General features: G+C 40.3%; 1 protein-coding gene across 1 annotated transcript; it reads right to left on the bottom strand.

The window, feature by feature from the left end:
• Positions 1-9,088: 9,088 nt before the first annotated feature.
• On the bottom strand, positions 9,089-13,825 carry LOC137000568 (uncharacterized). The gene has a single exon (XM_067357604.1). The coding sequence runs from the start codon at positions 11,422-11,424 to the stop codon at positions 10,456-10,458; it is 969 nt and encodes a 322-aa protein (XP_067213705.1). The 5' UTR covers positions 11,425-13,825; the 3' UTR covers positions 9,089-10,455.
• Between the last annotated feature and the right edge of the window lie 341 nt (positions 13,826-14,166).

Below are 14,166 nucleotides of genomic sequence, written 5' to 3'. Positions count from 1 at the left end.
CGTCTTTCCGGATCTTTGGAAACCTGAAGGAATATTTTGTTACAAAGTTTTATCATTTTTAAACGTCAAATCATTTGTTTAGAACATAACGCTCTACATAAGCATAAAAAAGGCATCTGAAAGCAGCGTTTCCAAAGCATTGTTAATTTTATTTACTTACATGTGAAAAGTTATAGATATATTTTTGGATTTCGATTTTGATCGACCACAAATTTTGCAACTACCCATTTTTTAAAATAATTACAATATAAAAGGTCTGTTCTTTTTAGCTGAACTGGCTGCACTAGTTCAGAGTTTATCTTTCTCCTTTCAATGTAGAGGGAAAAAGATAAACTCTGAACTAGTGTAGCCAGTTCAGTTAAAAAAAACAGACCTAAAGTCAATTTGGGTTCACTCATGTGTCAAGTGTCAATACATGGAGGCAGCCATATTAGTTTTTCTGCCCGACGATAGCGCACCATGCGTTAAATCTGTGCGAAAAGTGGCCTGTATTTCGTCACATCCGTTACACTACCAAGCATTGTCTCCATTACCTAATGCTCTCTCCAGGTCCTCCATGGATTTTACATACTCCCCCGTTTGCCGGTATGCGCGCTTTAAGCGCGCACTTCAGCCTTTCCGCCTTGCGTTCGCACGCGACCGGCGTAATCGACCTAATGTCGGCTACACCGTCGTTTTACGTAATCAACCTAATGTCGGCTACACGGCCGTGCTTTACGAAATGGATAAAACGGAAGGATTGTCGACCAAACGGTCCGCGAGCGTGGAGGAGAGGCTGAAATTGAATACGATCGCGGCGTGGGAACGATGCGTTTGCGAATACGGAGGGAAAGGGGGGGGGGAAGGAAAAACGCCGTATGCATCGCACGGTCGCGGTGATGTTTGTTGGGCCGCAGCGAATTTATAGCGCCAACCAGTAAGTCGGGATTTAGGAAGAAAAATGCTGCCGAGACGCGTATGATTGCGGGCCGGCGTTTAATCACGCGCCAGCGAGCGGGCGCGCGGGCGAATTTTTCTTCCCAAAGCGGATTAGTTGCAGATATGCCCGCGGCAATTATCGCGCGACTGGCGATGTAGTGGGCGGCTTATTATTGTGTAATGCGTAAACTTTGTGTCTCGTAAATTACCCGGAAAAGAGTCGTAACTCTGCAGCGGACTGGAAGTCTTGACAAATCGGTGCAAATTACTGCCAACCGCGATAAAAATGCGACATAATCGTTATCGTAATTCTCTGCATTGTTGAGGGAATATTAGCATTGAAAATCGTAAATTGAAATAGCGAATTTTCCATGCCGCGGCATATATGAAGCAAATGCAAAATTAAACGCACTCTTTATACAGTACACAATATTTAGGTAATGTTGCAGATAAAAATAACAAAATGTAATGAAAAAAAATATAGCATATTTTTTACTCACCATGCAGGAAAGGCTCTTTGTGCGAAGCGTCGTTTAAAAGGCTCTCCAGTTTTGTAATACCTGGAGAGAAAAAAATTGTTCAATAAAATTACGTCAGGGATTATAAATTATTAGTATACGCAATTGTGTCAATGGCTTTTTTGTTGTACAATAAATTATACATCTGAAACTCTACTTTGACCAAGTTTACCCAATCGTGTATTAATATTAAATAAAATTCCCATCGCTTGCAAATTTTTGTCTTTTATTCGCTGTAATAAGTAAAAATGAAAAAATAGTGCAAGGAGGAAAATGCAAAGCAGAAAAATGAAGAAAAGACGTAAAAATTTGATTGTATTAATAATTTTGGACGTTTTTCTTTGCTCAACACACGAATCGCTTCGAATGCGCAGCTCTCGTCAAAGAGAGGACGAACAAATTGTTCGAAGTTCAAGGCGAGACGCTTCGTCTTTGAAATGCAAATTACGCGTTTCGAGATACGACGAGGGTGTTCATAATTTAAGCCAATTCTTAATTCATAAGAGGTCGTTGAGACAACGGGCTGCTAAACTTCGAACTACCGCCCTGTTTCGCAAGTTAGAGTCGAAAGGAGATGAACGGAGTGGTTAAAATAACGGAAGTGGGGAGATGAAGTTCTCGTTATCGTCTCTGATTAAAAGCGTTCCCGCTATTACTAATTTAATATTGCGTAAAGAAGCGATAGTGAGTACGATGATAGTAAGGGATGATAAAAGTCTCTATCGCTTGCATAATTTATTCGCGGCTGAATTTATAACATTCCATTTTTTCTCCCGTGCTGCTAAAATATTATCTTCAAATAAAAAAAATATAAGTGCGTTTATTCGTAAATAAATGTTATGTACTGTACGAGAGTGAGTTTTAAAAAAGACATGTTTAAAAAATCAAATCCTTTAAAAAAAGTCCCTCTATGTCTATTCACAATGTGTTAACGATCCGCAGCTAATCCTCGAAGTCCCAGGATCTCCGAGACGTAACCATCCCTCGAAACAAAGAGCGAAGCTACACCTAAAAGCGCAAAAAATTGTAATTTTCTCAAATGCATTCGCTTATGGGCGCTGCAAGTGCTTGCCGCTACCGGCGCAAGAAATGGTAGACGACGCTCTAAGAGAGGCATGTAATTATCTTAGTTCCCCTCTAATATACCCAACAGCGACCAACTGGTAAAAGAAGAAAAACCGCAACACTTTTTTCGCGACGCCCCAATAATGATTAGAATATATTAAAAAAACGACCTTTCGATCGATGGATATTCTCTTCGCTACGCCGTCGGCGCGCCGTCGATTCCGCTCGCGAGAGCGACAGGACGCGACGATGGAAAAAGGAATGAAGGTGGCGAAGACCGGGGAAACGACGAGCTTCCGTGCCAGTTGTTTTTACGAGGGTGTATCTGGCGTCTATTTACCGTACTTTTTATCTCCGATCCTCTCCTTTTCCCACCGTCATCCTTCCTTTCCGTCTCTCTCCCGCGCGCTACTCATCCCGACTCTTTAGTGGTTTTACTCCTGTCCCTTACCGCTGTTTCTGCCACGAATGAAGAATAAATGATGTTGTACAGCATGACGTTCCGACGCCGTCGTTTTTCACCGGATATCACCGCGCCCGAGCGTTCTCCGTTTCCGATTAACTCATCGTTATTTTTGACGCCACACCGCACGCCTCCCCCCCCCCCCCCCCCCACACACACCCGATTTATTATACTTGGCATGCCGTGCATGCTATCGCGTGTTATTATTTCAGTTTACGGTGCCGTTAATGTGAGGCACTAAATAGAAGTGCACACTTCTTGCGCTCGTGTGAAAATTGATCCCATAGGATTTCAAGCATTATCAGGTCAACCTGATTTATGTTTGTTTATCGCGTATCGATTATGTTCATCATCCAGCTGATTTCATGTTGATGATAATATATGGGCAATCAAAACGTTAAAAATAGCACTTTGATCGTTATCGGTAAAACGTGACGGCGTTTATAATAGCGCTTTAGTCAGTAATGTGTTCAAGCGAAATGGCTTATTTATGAAATTAAAAATCTCTTGCAAGAATCACACGGAAACAAACTCAAACGGGGTCACGATAAAACAATAGAAAAACTGATCACTTGATATAACGTGACATGATGTAATTATCACATTATTAATTATTTACAATATGAATTTTATATTATTTGTTAATGTAATATGCAAATTTATCCAAATAGCGAAATATCAGCGATGTTGGCAAATCGACAGCAAAGATAAAATTTTATCAAATTTGCTGTCGATCTGCCAACATTGATAACATTTTGCTTACTAAAATATATTATGAAAAAATATTATAATTTTTTTATAATATATTTTTCAGCTTTCTTTATAAAATAAGAATTATATTATGAGCGACCGTTTCGTAGACACATATGCAACGAGCTCGCTTTGTCCTCTTGGTACTCGTTAGCGGAACTTCTTGCTGATTATTCGGAATTCTTTACGGCTAGCCTTCTTTACGGCTAGCCTTCTTTTCAGCCCTTTCTCCTCACCGCCTAAGACGTTAACAAGTAGACGGCTTTGGTGCGAACAATGCGTTACACGATAGTGCATTGTTAACGACAGTCGCCGCTATTCGTGACCATTCGCAAGCACGATAAAAACGCAGCCGCTCATTTTCACTAGCAGGACAAAGGACTAGCTGTTTTATTATTTTTTATTGCTCTTCCAAAAAAAAAGCATAATTTATCTCATAAATAAATTAAATTTTTTCTGTTACGAAACAGCGTATCGTTAATTTCAGAGAAAGCTAAAAAAAACGTCAACTCTTTGCAAAAATAGCGAAGGAAATGTCAATTTAGTCCGCAACGGAGACGAAATAAAATAAAGACCTGTTTTTATTTTTAAATCATATTTTTATTTTTATTTTTAAATCATATAATAGTTTCATTTCCATTTGTTGTAAAAAGTATTCGATATATCAACCTTTCGTTATTTCTATGCAAAATTGAGATCTTAACAGCACAAAGAATCACGTAAATAAAAATCTATTTGAAAAAATACATTGTCCTTGTTTCATCTGTTCTTTGTCAAGATATTCTGTGAATCCTGTATGTTTTTCGATTTTTCGATTTTTCGATGAATTATTTCAATGTTTACCGCTGGACTCAAATGTATATTAAATTGTTTACCACTATTTCGAAAATAACGTGATCAACATTTCCGTCAAAAAACCAATTTCGTTAAACACATAAAACAAGTTTCATGCGTCACTAATTTTTGCAGCACGTTGCGAATACTTTTTTATGTCGCTCGATGCTGCAACGCGACACCGCCTTAAAAAATTCAGGACATCAGCTAGACGTGACAGATAACAGGCGCAAAAAAAGGAACGCATTGCCGACGTCGAAAAATTCAAAAAACCGCGAAATGCAAAATTGCCGACGATGCATATCGCATGAACTCGCGTGATGACGTCATTATTATCGTTGCGTCTGCGGTCACAGTTATTGCACGTTCACTGAGTAATGAGGCTTTTCTCTATGTTCCATAGATTGCCATCCCGTTCGAAACACCATTCGAAGCACAATGCATGGAGTCAGTTAATCGCACGTTTTAAATAAATTAGCGGTCGAGAAGAATGACAGGCGTGAGGTATTGAAAATTAATGTTGCAGATGCGATTACACGTCGACATTATAGTGATTAAGGAACAGGATAGAGACAGAAAAAAACTGACGATAGTCGGAAAATAATGAGACCGTCACTTAATAACCAACACGCTGATGGTGCGACACTGATAGTGCACACAAACGCTGTTCTATTATCACAGCGGGACGCTAATGCTTAAATCAATAACATCAGAAAAAACGTCAAGCCGAAAAATTTTGCATCACTCCTCCATCGCTGCGTAAATATCTTCGTAATTATCCGTGCTATCGCGCGCAGTTGTAAGCATGTTGTGCGAAGACATCCCAAATTGCTGGCGCGGAGCGAAACCGTAACTAACGTCCCGATCAATTTGGCGCACTCGTTTGTTGTCTAAATTTCGACGCGACGCCATATCGCTGGGAAAATCGTGCGGAAATAATTATCAGGCCGCTAGTAATGCTGCAGTCTCGAAGATGGAGAGAAGGCGGTAAATGGGGAAAGCTTGCGGCTCAACTAATAATGCCCCCCCTCCCCCTCCTTCCGGAGCTTGGCTCCGAAACTCTTCTCGTTCAATAGTTGTTCTCTCTCTCTCTCTCTCTCTCTCTCTCTCTCTCTCTCTCTCTCTCTCTCTCTCTCTCTCTCTCTCTCTCTCTCTCTCTCTCTCTCTCTCTCTCTCTTTTTCTCCTCTCCTCTCTCTCTCTCTCTTTCCTCTCTATCTCGCGCTATGCGCGCATTAAACAAATATTACGGTTCTCCAATCGAGAGGTGGTATATTAAAAGCCTGAAAAAGTTTCTGTTACGTCTTATCTTGTAGTTTTTCGTTTAAATTGATGAGAATAAAGAGGCATTAAGTTACATATAATTTAAATTTATAACATTTTAGAGTTATTAACGTGTAATAAAAATTTGGAAACATTTTTAATCAAAGCTGAATTGAAATAAAAACGAATAACCACGAATATATATGGAGAGTACAAATTTTAAATTATATAATTTAAACAAATATAGATATTTTTCAAACATGAATGCGTATATCCAAAATAAAAAACAAAAATCTCGAAGAGAATGTTATTTTTATTCATTAGTGCCATTACTGTCAATATGTAAATTTATATATCTAACAAAAAACGCATTACCTCTGTATATTTTTTTAATGCAATTTTAATTGAACAAGTAAAACGTAAAATCGTAATTACATTGTACACCAATATCAATATAAAATAAAAACTTGATACGGCTATAGACGCGAGATAAAAGAAAAACATCTGAAAATACAGTTAAAAATGACGCATGTAGAATTTGTGACAGCGGGATCGAGGAGATTGGAGCGCACAAAAGGAGAATTACCGTAATAGTCTTGAGCGGAAGAAAATCGTACGTGTAGTACGACGGGACGGGAACTATCAGGAAACAGGCAACTATGAATAAGTAAGACGAGTTACCGCGAAGTTTGCGCGATAGCGGATAAGTGTTTTACGTGAGAGAACTGTAGAGGAGCGCGATGAGCCATTGACGTGCGAGCGTTCATACGTTTAGACATTTATCTTTATCGTCATTTAACGAGAACGTTTCACCGTGATACTTGTGACACGGAGACACGAATGCTAACAATAATCTCCAGACCATCGGCGAAGTCTGATGCGCTCCAGCTCAGCTCTTAATTATAATTGCGCGAGTGGATCGGATATCTTCAACGAGATCGTCCATTAATTATGGATCATTCGGTACCTGCAATACCTGCATTTTGTAAGATAATCAGCATAAATGAATTAATTCAACGGTATTAATTGATAAATATGTGAAATTTGTGACGCCGAGTTATCATATATTAATCTCAATAAATACTGTAACAGCGTATGAAATAAATCTCTGCTACATCATGTAATAAATATTATAAACTATTTGTCATATACTTTCTTTATCACTCAACATTTTCTTACATATTCAACATTTTCGAAAATATATAATAACGTTGCCTGAGTAAAAAGTAAAAATTAACATACTTAGTATATTTCGTATGCTGTATACTGCTTTCAATTAATTTTATCCCGTAATAACTTGAGAAGTTTGCTTAATCCATCACGTAAGCATATTATCGGATGCTTTTATATTAAACCGTTCCGAGCTTTCGTGTCAGTAGAAACGGCATTGGAAGATGTCGATTTGCCTCTTATTGAGTAAATGTTACTAATCTGACTCAGTCGTATGCATCGCTTGCTTCATTTCCGGCTGATCGCGCAGCACATGCTTAATATGCGTATTGAATAGTCTATGTACGCGGGTGCTGTCATTGCCCTCAAGGGACGCGGGCGGATATGAAAGTGACGTGAAAGCGGAAAATTCGATTAGCATTATAGAAACAAGTAAAATTACGCTGGCGGCAGTAACAATGCCTCTCTGAAAATACCTCCGCGCTCATCGCATCTTACTCGTTTATTTCCGGTAATTAAGAGCCGCTATTTTTTTTTAAACCGAGATAATAAGCGCGGCTGTATATTATCCCGTTACTCCGCGCTGTAATAAATTTATAAACACGAGATAAATGTCACCAAAAATTTAAATGTCCGCAAACCGCGCTTATTCATATACACGTATATCCACCGAGCATTTTATTACCGTGCGCAAAAATAAAAATTCATAGAAATTTTATGGATACTTTTATGGATACGGAGAAAAAAAATAACGGTGCTCCAGTGTGACATTAACTCTGAAAAATATATCGCGTTGCATTCGAAAAAATCGTCGTCAGAGTGTTAATCGATGTTTCAATATCAATTGTCGGGATCGTCGGAAGGTAATCGATGCTTTCTCGAGTCTTTGTTTTTTTTTTTTTTTTTTAGTGTGGCGGAAATAGACTCGACGAAACGATCATTAAATGCAATTTCAACGATTGCACATAACAATCGAAGCCGGTCCAGCGAGCGTTACGGCGATGATTAAACCATTAGGCATTCGTCGTAAACGACATTGGTGCTTAGCACGGAGGAAAGTACACTCGAGAATTAGGTGCTCACTATAAAAGTACGTAGTCACTCAGTTTTGGCATCCAGTTGTGTTCGTTGGCTGCGCCCGCTGGAATAACGCCGACATGGCTACGTGGGTAAGTTCCTCGCAGTTCCCGCGCGGAACGTTTCTCCTTAGCGAAGGAAGTAATTGAAGGGCCGGGGTGAATGAAGCGTGCGAAGTTTGTAATCGTTTCTAAAGTACTACGTGCATGATGCAGCAACGGATAAGAATTTATCTACGCGAATAATTTATCTGCGGAAGATAAAAATCCATTTCCACGTCCACGCTTGCCCTGTCAATTACGCTGATTAATATGTACGCATTATTCAACTTTTAGTCGCAGGATGGCTCGTCACCGCGTAATACAAAGCTCGAGATTTATCGCTGACATCGGTCTAGATTTAGGAACGAATATATTCAGCTCGAGTTTGCGGACAGTCGCGATGTACAAGTGTCTCAAATAAAAATCATTAGGACGTCTATCATCGGCGCGGACGAAACATTTGTGCTTAATTGACGAGTGTCCCGAAATTTTCGCCGTAAACTCAGCTGTGCCTCTTCGTAACGCTAATCCGGCTGTAAGCGCGGCTGAAGTTCGTAATGGAGAAGGATGTCAGCCCGCAATACACGTTTCGCCAGTCCGACCCTCGGCGCCGCCCGATGTCCAGCGACGTCGGGCGTCAACAGCGTCCGCGGGAATCTTTTGTATAAATTGTTTTATCGCTGATGAAATTCCGAGTTATTAAACGCCGGAACATTTGCATTTCGCAGAAGAATATATCAGCGCATCGCGCTTACGAACGCCAGCTTGCTGCAGTTGCAACTGCTAGGAAGCGAGGAAATTAGCGGCGACGGCGCTGTAGAATGAGATATTGCGGAAGGAGAGACGATGGAGAGCCGGAGGGAAATCGGGATTCCGACTTTCTGAAGTTTCTTCGATAGGACTCTTTTGATTCAAATTGGATCTAGCGTTTAATTGTCTCCGCGTCGATTGAGAACGTTAAATAATCGTTCTGAAAGCTTCTTTATACCTTTCTGGGCTGCAATTGACATACATTACGCGATATTATGCCATCCCTGAAGTTTACGTTAGACTCGAAAAAGTACGATCTGCTGAATGTTTCCGTCGGCTGAGACTAATTACGTCGGATCGCGGACTTATTTGTGATATTCCGATATTTTCTCACTGCATATCAGATCGTGTATTTAATTCTGTCGTGTGTGAAACCGCTCGTATTGAAATAACGCGATAGCGTAGCGCCTTCGAACGAGACAAATTAAGGAATTACATAAATAATGATAACCCAGTTTTCAATTTTGGACATACAGATCAGTAATAATAGATAAAATTGAAAAGACTTATCTGATAGTATGACGTATAAGCAAAAAGTCTCATTTAAAATGGTTCAATTAAATAAGCTCGGAGTAGATAAAGCGCGAAATCGCATCATAGATTCAATCTATTTTCGTTGAGTTCGATCGTATGGTCGAGTGAATCACACACACAAAAGTGGATCTCCAAGAATAATTTGATATCGTCGTCTCTTCTGCTGATTCCCAATTCCTACGCGCGTCGCGCGATCCTGCCGGAAATTCGAATAAATCACCGATTATATTCGAGCGTGATTAATTGATTCCTTGCGGCAAACATGCCGCCAGCTGACCACGCTGATTTTCCTACGGATTCGAGATGTGATTTCGGTTCTCGTTAGCCGTGCGATCTCTCCCTTTCTTCCCTCGGAGAATCCGCGGCAAGAAGGCCGATGCGCGATAAAACGACTCCCCGACGATTTACTGGATATTATCTCCGGCTCTTCCGCTCGAGCGTGCACGCGTACACGTGTGTGCGACAAAAGTGAATACTGATACGACACGCTTTTGTGTCTTGGGAAGTTAAACACCCATTATCCACGTCGTTTCTTTGAGAGCGTCATCGATTTAGGATGAGAATAAGCAATAAATAATAATATGTTTACAATCTAGATTATTATAACTCGGTTATAATAATAGATTATGTGTGATAACGTTATAATAAAATATAATTATAATTGAATAATCATGAAGAATCAAAATTTAGAAGTTGTCAAGCATTAAAAGTCCGAAAAATGTCGCTAACGGAAATTTGCGATTTATGACTCGTTTATTGCCCTAGGCATGGTTTTCGATCATCAGTTTGTTGCTGGCGGCAGTGACCGGCCAGGAACGTGGAACACGAGATGAGACTCGACCGCAAGTGTCGACGGGCGAGCAAGAACTGGTCGGCTCCGTCAGGCTGTCGCGGCAATTGCAGCCGTCGCGGCTGTTCGTGCCTCAGGACCTGCCGGGCATTATCGCACCGGCTGAAAGAAACCAGAAGAAACGTCAGCTGGTCGATCTCGGACCACCTCGACTTTTGTTACCGCTAAATGGCCAAGCCCCGCTTTTCGGGGCGACCTTCGCCACGGGTTTCGGTGCCCACGTCGTTCCGCGAATCGCACCGCAATCGAAGCAAATTACGCGGATAACCGAGACCTCGCCGCCGAGTGGTCACGTCACCGTTGCGACCCCGTCGGCCGTTGAGTCGCAGCGCAGAATTCACGATTTCGACAGGTCGTTTCACAGGTCGCGTTCCTTCCATCACGGACACCACCACGATCATCGTTCGCATCATGATCATCACGCAAGACACAAGCACCATCACGGACATAAGCACCATCACGGACATAAGCACCATCACGAGCATCACGAAGAGCATAAACATCACGAAGACCATAAGCATCATCACGATCACGATCACAAGCATCATGGAGAGCATAAACATCATCACGGCCACCATCATCATTCGAAGCACGAACATCATGAGGAACACAAGCACCATTCTGAGCATCATCATCACCACAAGCATCATCATCATAACGAGCATCATCACCACCATGATCATCATCATGTTAACGAACACCATCACCATCACACTCACAAGGAGACCGAAAATCATCATCATCATCACGGACACGAGCATAAAGAGCACCACAAGCACGGACACAAGGAGGACCATAAGCATCATCACGGGCACGAGCACAAGCACGACCATCACGAAGAGCATCATCATGGTCATCGCGAGGATCATCACCAGCACCACAAGCATGATCACGAGCATAAAGAGGACCACAAACATGATCACGATCATAAACACCACCACGATCATCGCGAGCATCATCATCATCATGAGAAACATAAGCATCATGAGGGACACGATCATAAGCATGGCCACCAACATCATGAAGATCATAAGCATTTCGAGGATCACCATCATAAGCACGATCAGAAACATCATGAAGACCACCATCATCATGCGATTGAGAATCACGAGCATTATAAAAGCTTCGGTCATCACCTCGAATCCCCGCCCGTTCGCGAAGATTACGTATTTCCAGAAGAAAGCGAAGCGATTTCCGTGACACCGCCGGCTGACGACGTTTTAAAGCTCAAGAAACCATCGGAAATGAGAGAATCTGCAGAAAACGTGGAAACCGCACAAGTTTGATAAACGAATTATACGACGTAAATACGGCAGAATTGTTGGAAATAGAAGCGTATAAATTAAATTGCATGAGAATAATAACATATCCGCAAAAAGAAATTGAAAAAGATTATATTAGTAAAAACCGTAAAATAAGATATCATTGTCGTTACTTTTATATACATACTTCAATTTTAGAGCTTATTGCACTTTTCTAAGAAAAGTAATTCTGATTATAATTCTGTCTTAAAGCGCCGTCTTTTGATCGAGAAATTTTTATTAAAGTTATGCATAGCATCAATTTACATTCAGATTTTATTTAACCTTCTACCGTAGACATATTTAAAAAAATGTTTTATTAAACATTGTATAATTTTTTTTCTTTTAGATCAACTTGTTGGCTGTATTTTCCTTTTGCTCATATTTTATGTATTTAAGAAAAAATAACTGAGTTAATATAAATATAAATTTCAATTAAAATAAATAAGACAGAAATAATTAGAGAGGAAAAATAATAAGATTTTGAAAATAAGAAAATGATATTTAGTCGTATAATAAATTTAGTCTTCCACTTCAATTACTGGGATTAAATAATTAATTTATTTTCGAAATAAAAGGCGTCGCACTAATTTCATGCGTTTCGTTGAAATTCAATATCTCACACAATGCGACATACGTATTGCTTCTAAACTGAACAGTACGTATAATCGACGAGAGTCGCCGCATTAAACTTGTAGTTCCTCAACCCTGTCGTAGAAAACCAATCCAGGTGAATACCGTTCTACATTACCCGCTTGTTTTTTCTCGGCCATGGCGTCGTTCGAGAAAACGATTACGGCTCGATCGTGGTGGAGGCTCGCAGGTCCCTCGTTAAGCGTTGTTTCTCGTTAGTCAGACATTATTCGAGCGTTGTTGACACCTTTGAAATATAAAGTTTTCACCACTTTACGATCCTTTCATTTTTCCACCGCCCTGGCCCCTTACTATAAAGCCGAGGTAAACGACGGCTCGTTTTTCCACGGAAGAGAGACAATATTTAAAGTTTATGGCAAAGAGCGTAGTTTTTATGCCGCTGCAAGAAATTTTATCCGTGGAAATGCGAGCAAACGACGGAAGGAGTAGATTAAAGTGAAAACGTGTTAATTGTCGTCAAGATAAACGGCATCAATGCGTGAGAAAATGAAGGAATCGAACAAAAGTTCAACTATTTTCTAGCGAGAAAATTACGAAATTGTATAATTTCAATTCGGAAGACGATCCGAAAGTTAACTTCTGACTAATGTAATTTCTTAGGTAGAGAGGGTTGTAGTCGTAATTCTCTGACTTAAGAATAATTTACAGACGGTACTAATTTCTCCCGGCAAGCTGCGATTCATGGAAGCAATTTCTTAGTTAGCGGGAGTTAAGAAGCGTGTAGGAAGCGAAGTATCCTTCTCAGACCTGATACACTGAAAACCACACAATATACCTATCTCGCGCGGCGGATAATGGATCAATTATTCATCGGTTTAGCTTTGGACGTGAGCACGCGTAATCCGTTAATGTTATCAGAGATCCCTCTCGACGCTGTAATTCGTCGGATGACATTTTACCATGGGCATTGTGATTTGGGCTTCCAGTTCGCTATATTTGCCGAAACTGTTTGACAGATCAGCGAGATCGCCGAGAATGAAGAAGATCGAATAACAGCAACAACTTTGGATAAGCTTTATCGAAAATAAAAAAAAAGGAAACACTTTAGAAATCTTTGAAAGTGTCTCTGTCGGAGAATCTTTCCGCGCGATAAGAAAATCGAGGCGGACGAGAGGTCTATGGCGGGGACAAGAGGTCAAAAGGAGAGAGATGGAACGATAAATCCCGTTTGTGGATTGAATTGACGCCTTTATCGCTCACGGCTTCGCTAGAAAGATGTTGTTATACTTTAAGATTAAAAGAGTAGATATGTCCGTCTCAAGTAGCAAGGTAAATTCCGAGGAGAGGAGATTAATTCAAATTGATTTACTCGAAAAATCTTTTAGGCAGACGTTGCACAATTCGACAATTTGATATGCGATATTATATATAAAAAAATAAATAAATAAATGGAATATAAAATTAAAGCGGAAAAAATGTAGAGCAGAATTTCGAGTGCACATCGCCAGGAAAAGTGAAAGTCATTCGAAAGACGTCTGTCCATTAGTAATTGTCTTTTAGCGTGATAAGTGAATCAAAGAACGGGAAGATCCAAGGCTAAGAGACGCAGAAACAGACTGGTGAAAAGAGAATGAGAGAAAATAAATTGTGTTTGCGAATCAAATTACCAGTCCCATTTTCCTCTGTTCCTCTGTGCGCAACGTTGAACCAAAATGTTATGCCTTTGATTCCGATTCCACGACTGCAGACACGAAAATACGATAATGACTGTCGAAATTATAAGATTGAAAATTTTTTCCAATTCTGGAAACTCGGAATCTGAATTCTAAGTTTACAGAGCGTACTAAATTACTTGTCGGAAGTTACTTTTCAAGTTTGCCATGGTACTGGCAAGGCCAACGAAACATTTGGGGAATGCTCGTCCATCAGGAAATTGTCTCTTTGTTAGATGTAGGAATCAGGAGAAAGACAAAGAGAGGG

The sequence above is a fragment of the Linepithema humile genome, chromosome 1 (genome assembly GCF_040581485.1).
Source record: "Linepithema humile isolate Giens D197 chromosome 1, Lhum_UNIL_v1.0, whole genome shotgun sequence".
NCBI classification, from domain to species: Eukaryota; Metazoa; Arthropoda; class Insecta; order Hymenoptera; family Formicidae; genus Linepithema; species Linepithema humile.
Note: the sequence above shows the minus strand (reverse complement) of the source record. Positions and strands in the feature narration are given on the sequence as shown.

Excerpts from the sequence above, each read along its gene's own strand:
- LOC137000568 (XM_067357604.1), bottom strand. The coding sequence starts at position 11,424 with ATGACCGAAGCTTTTATAATGCTCGTGATTCTCAATCGCATGATGATG.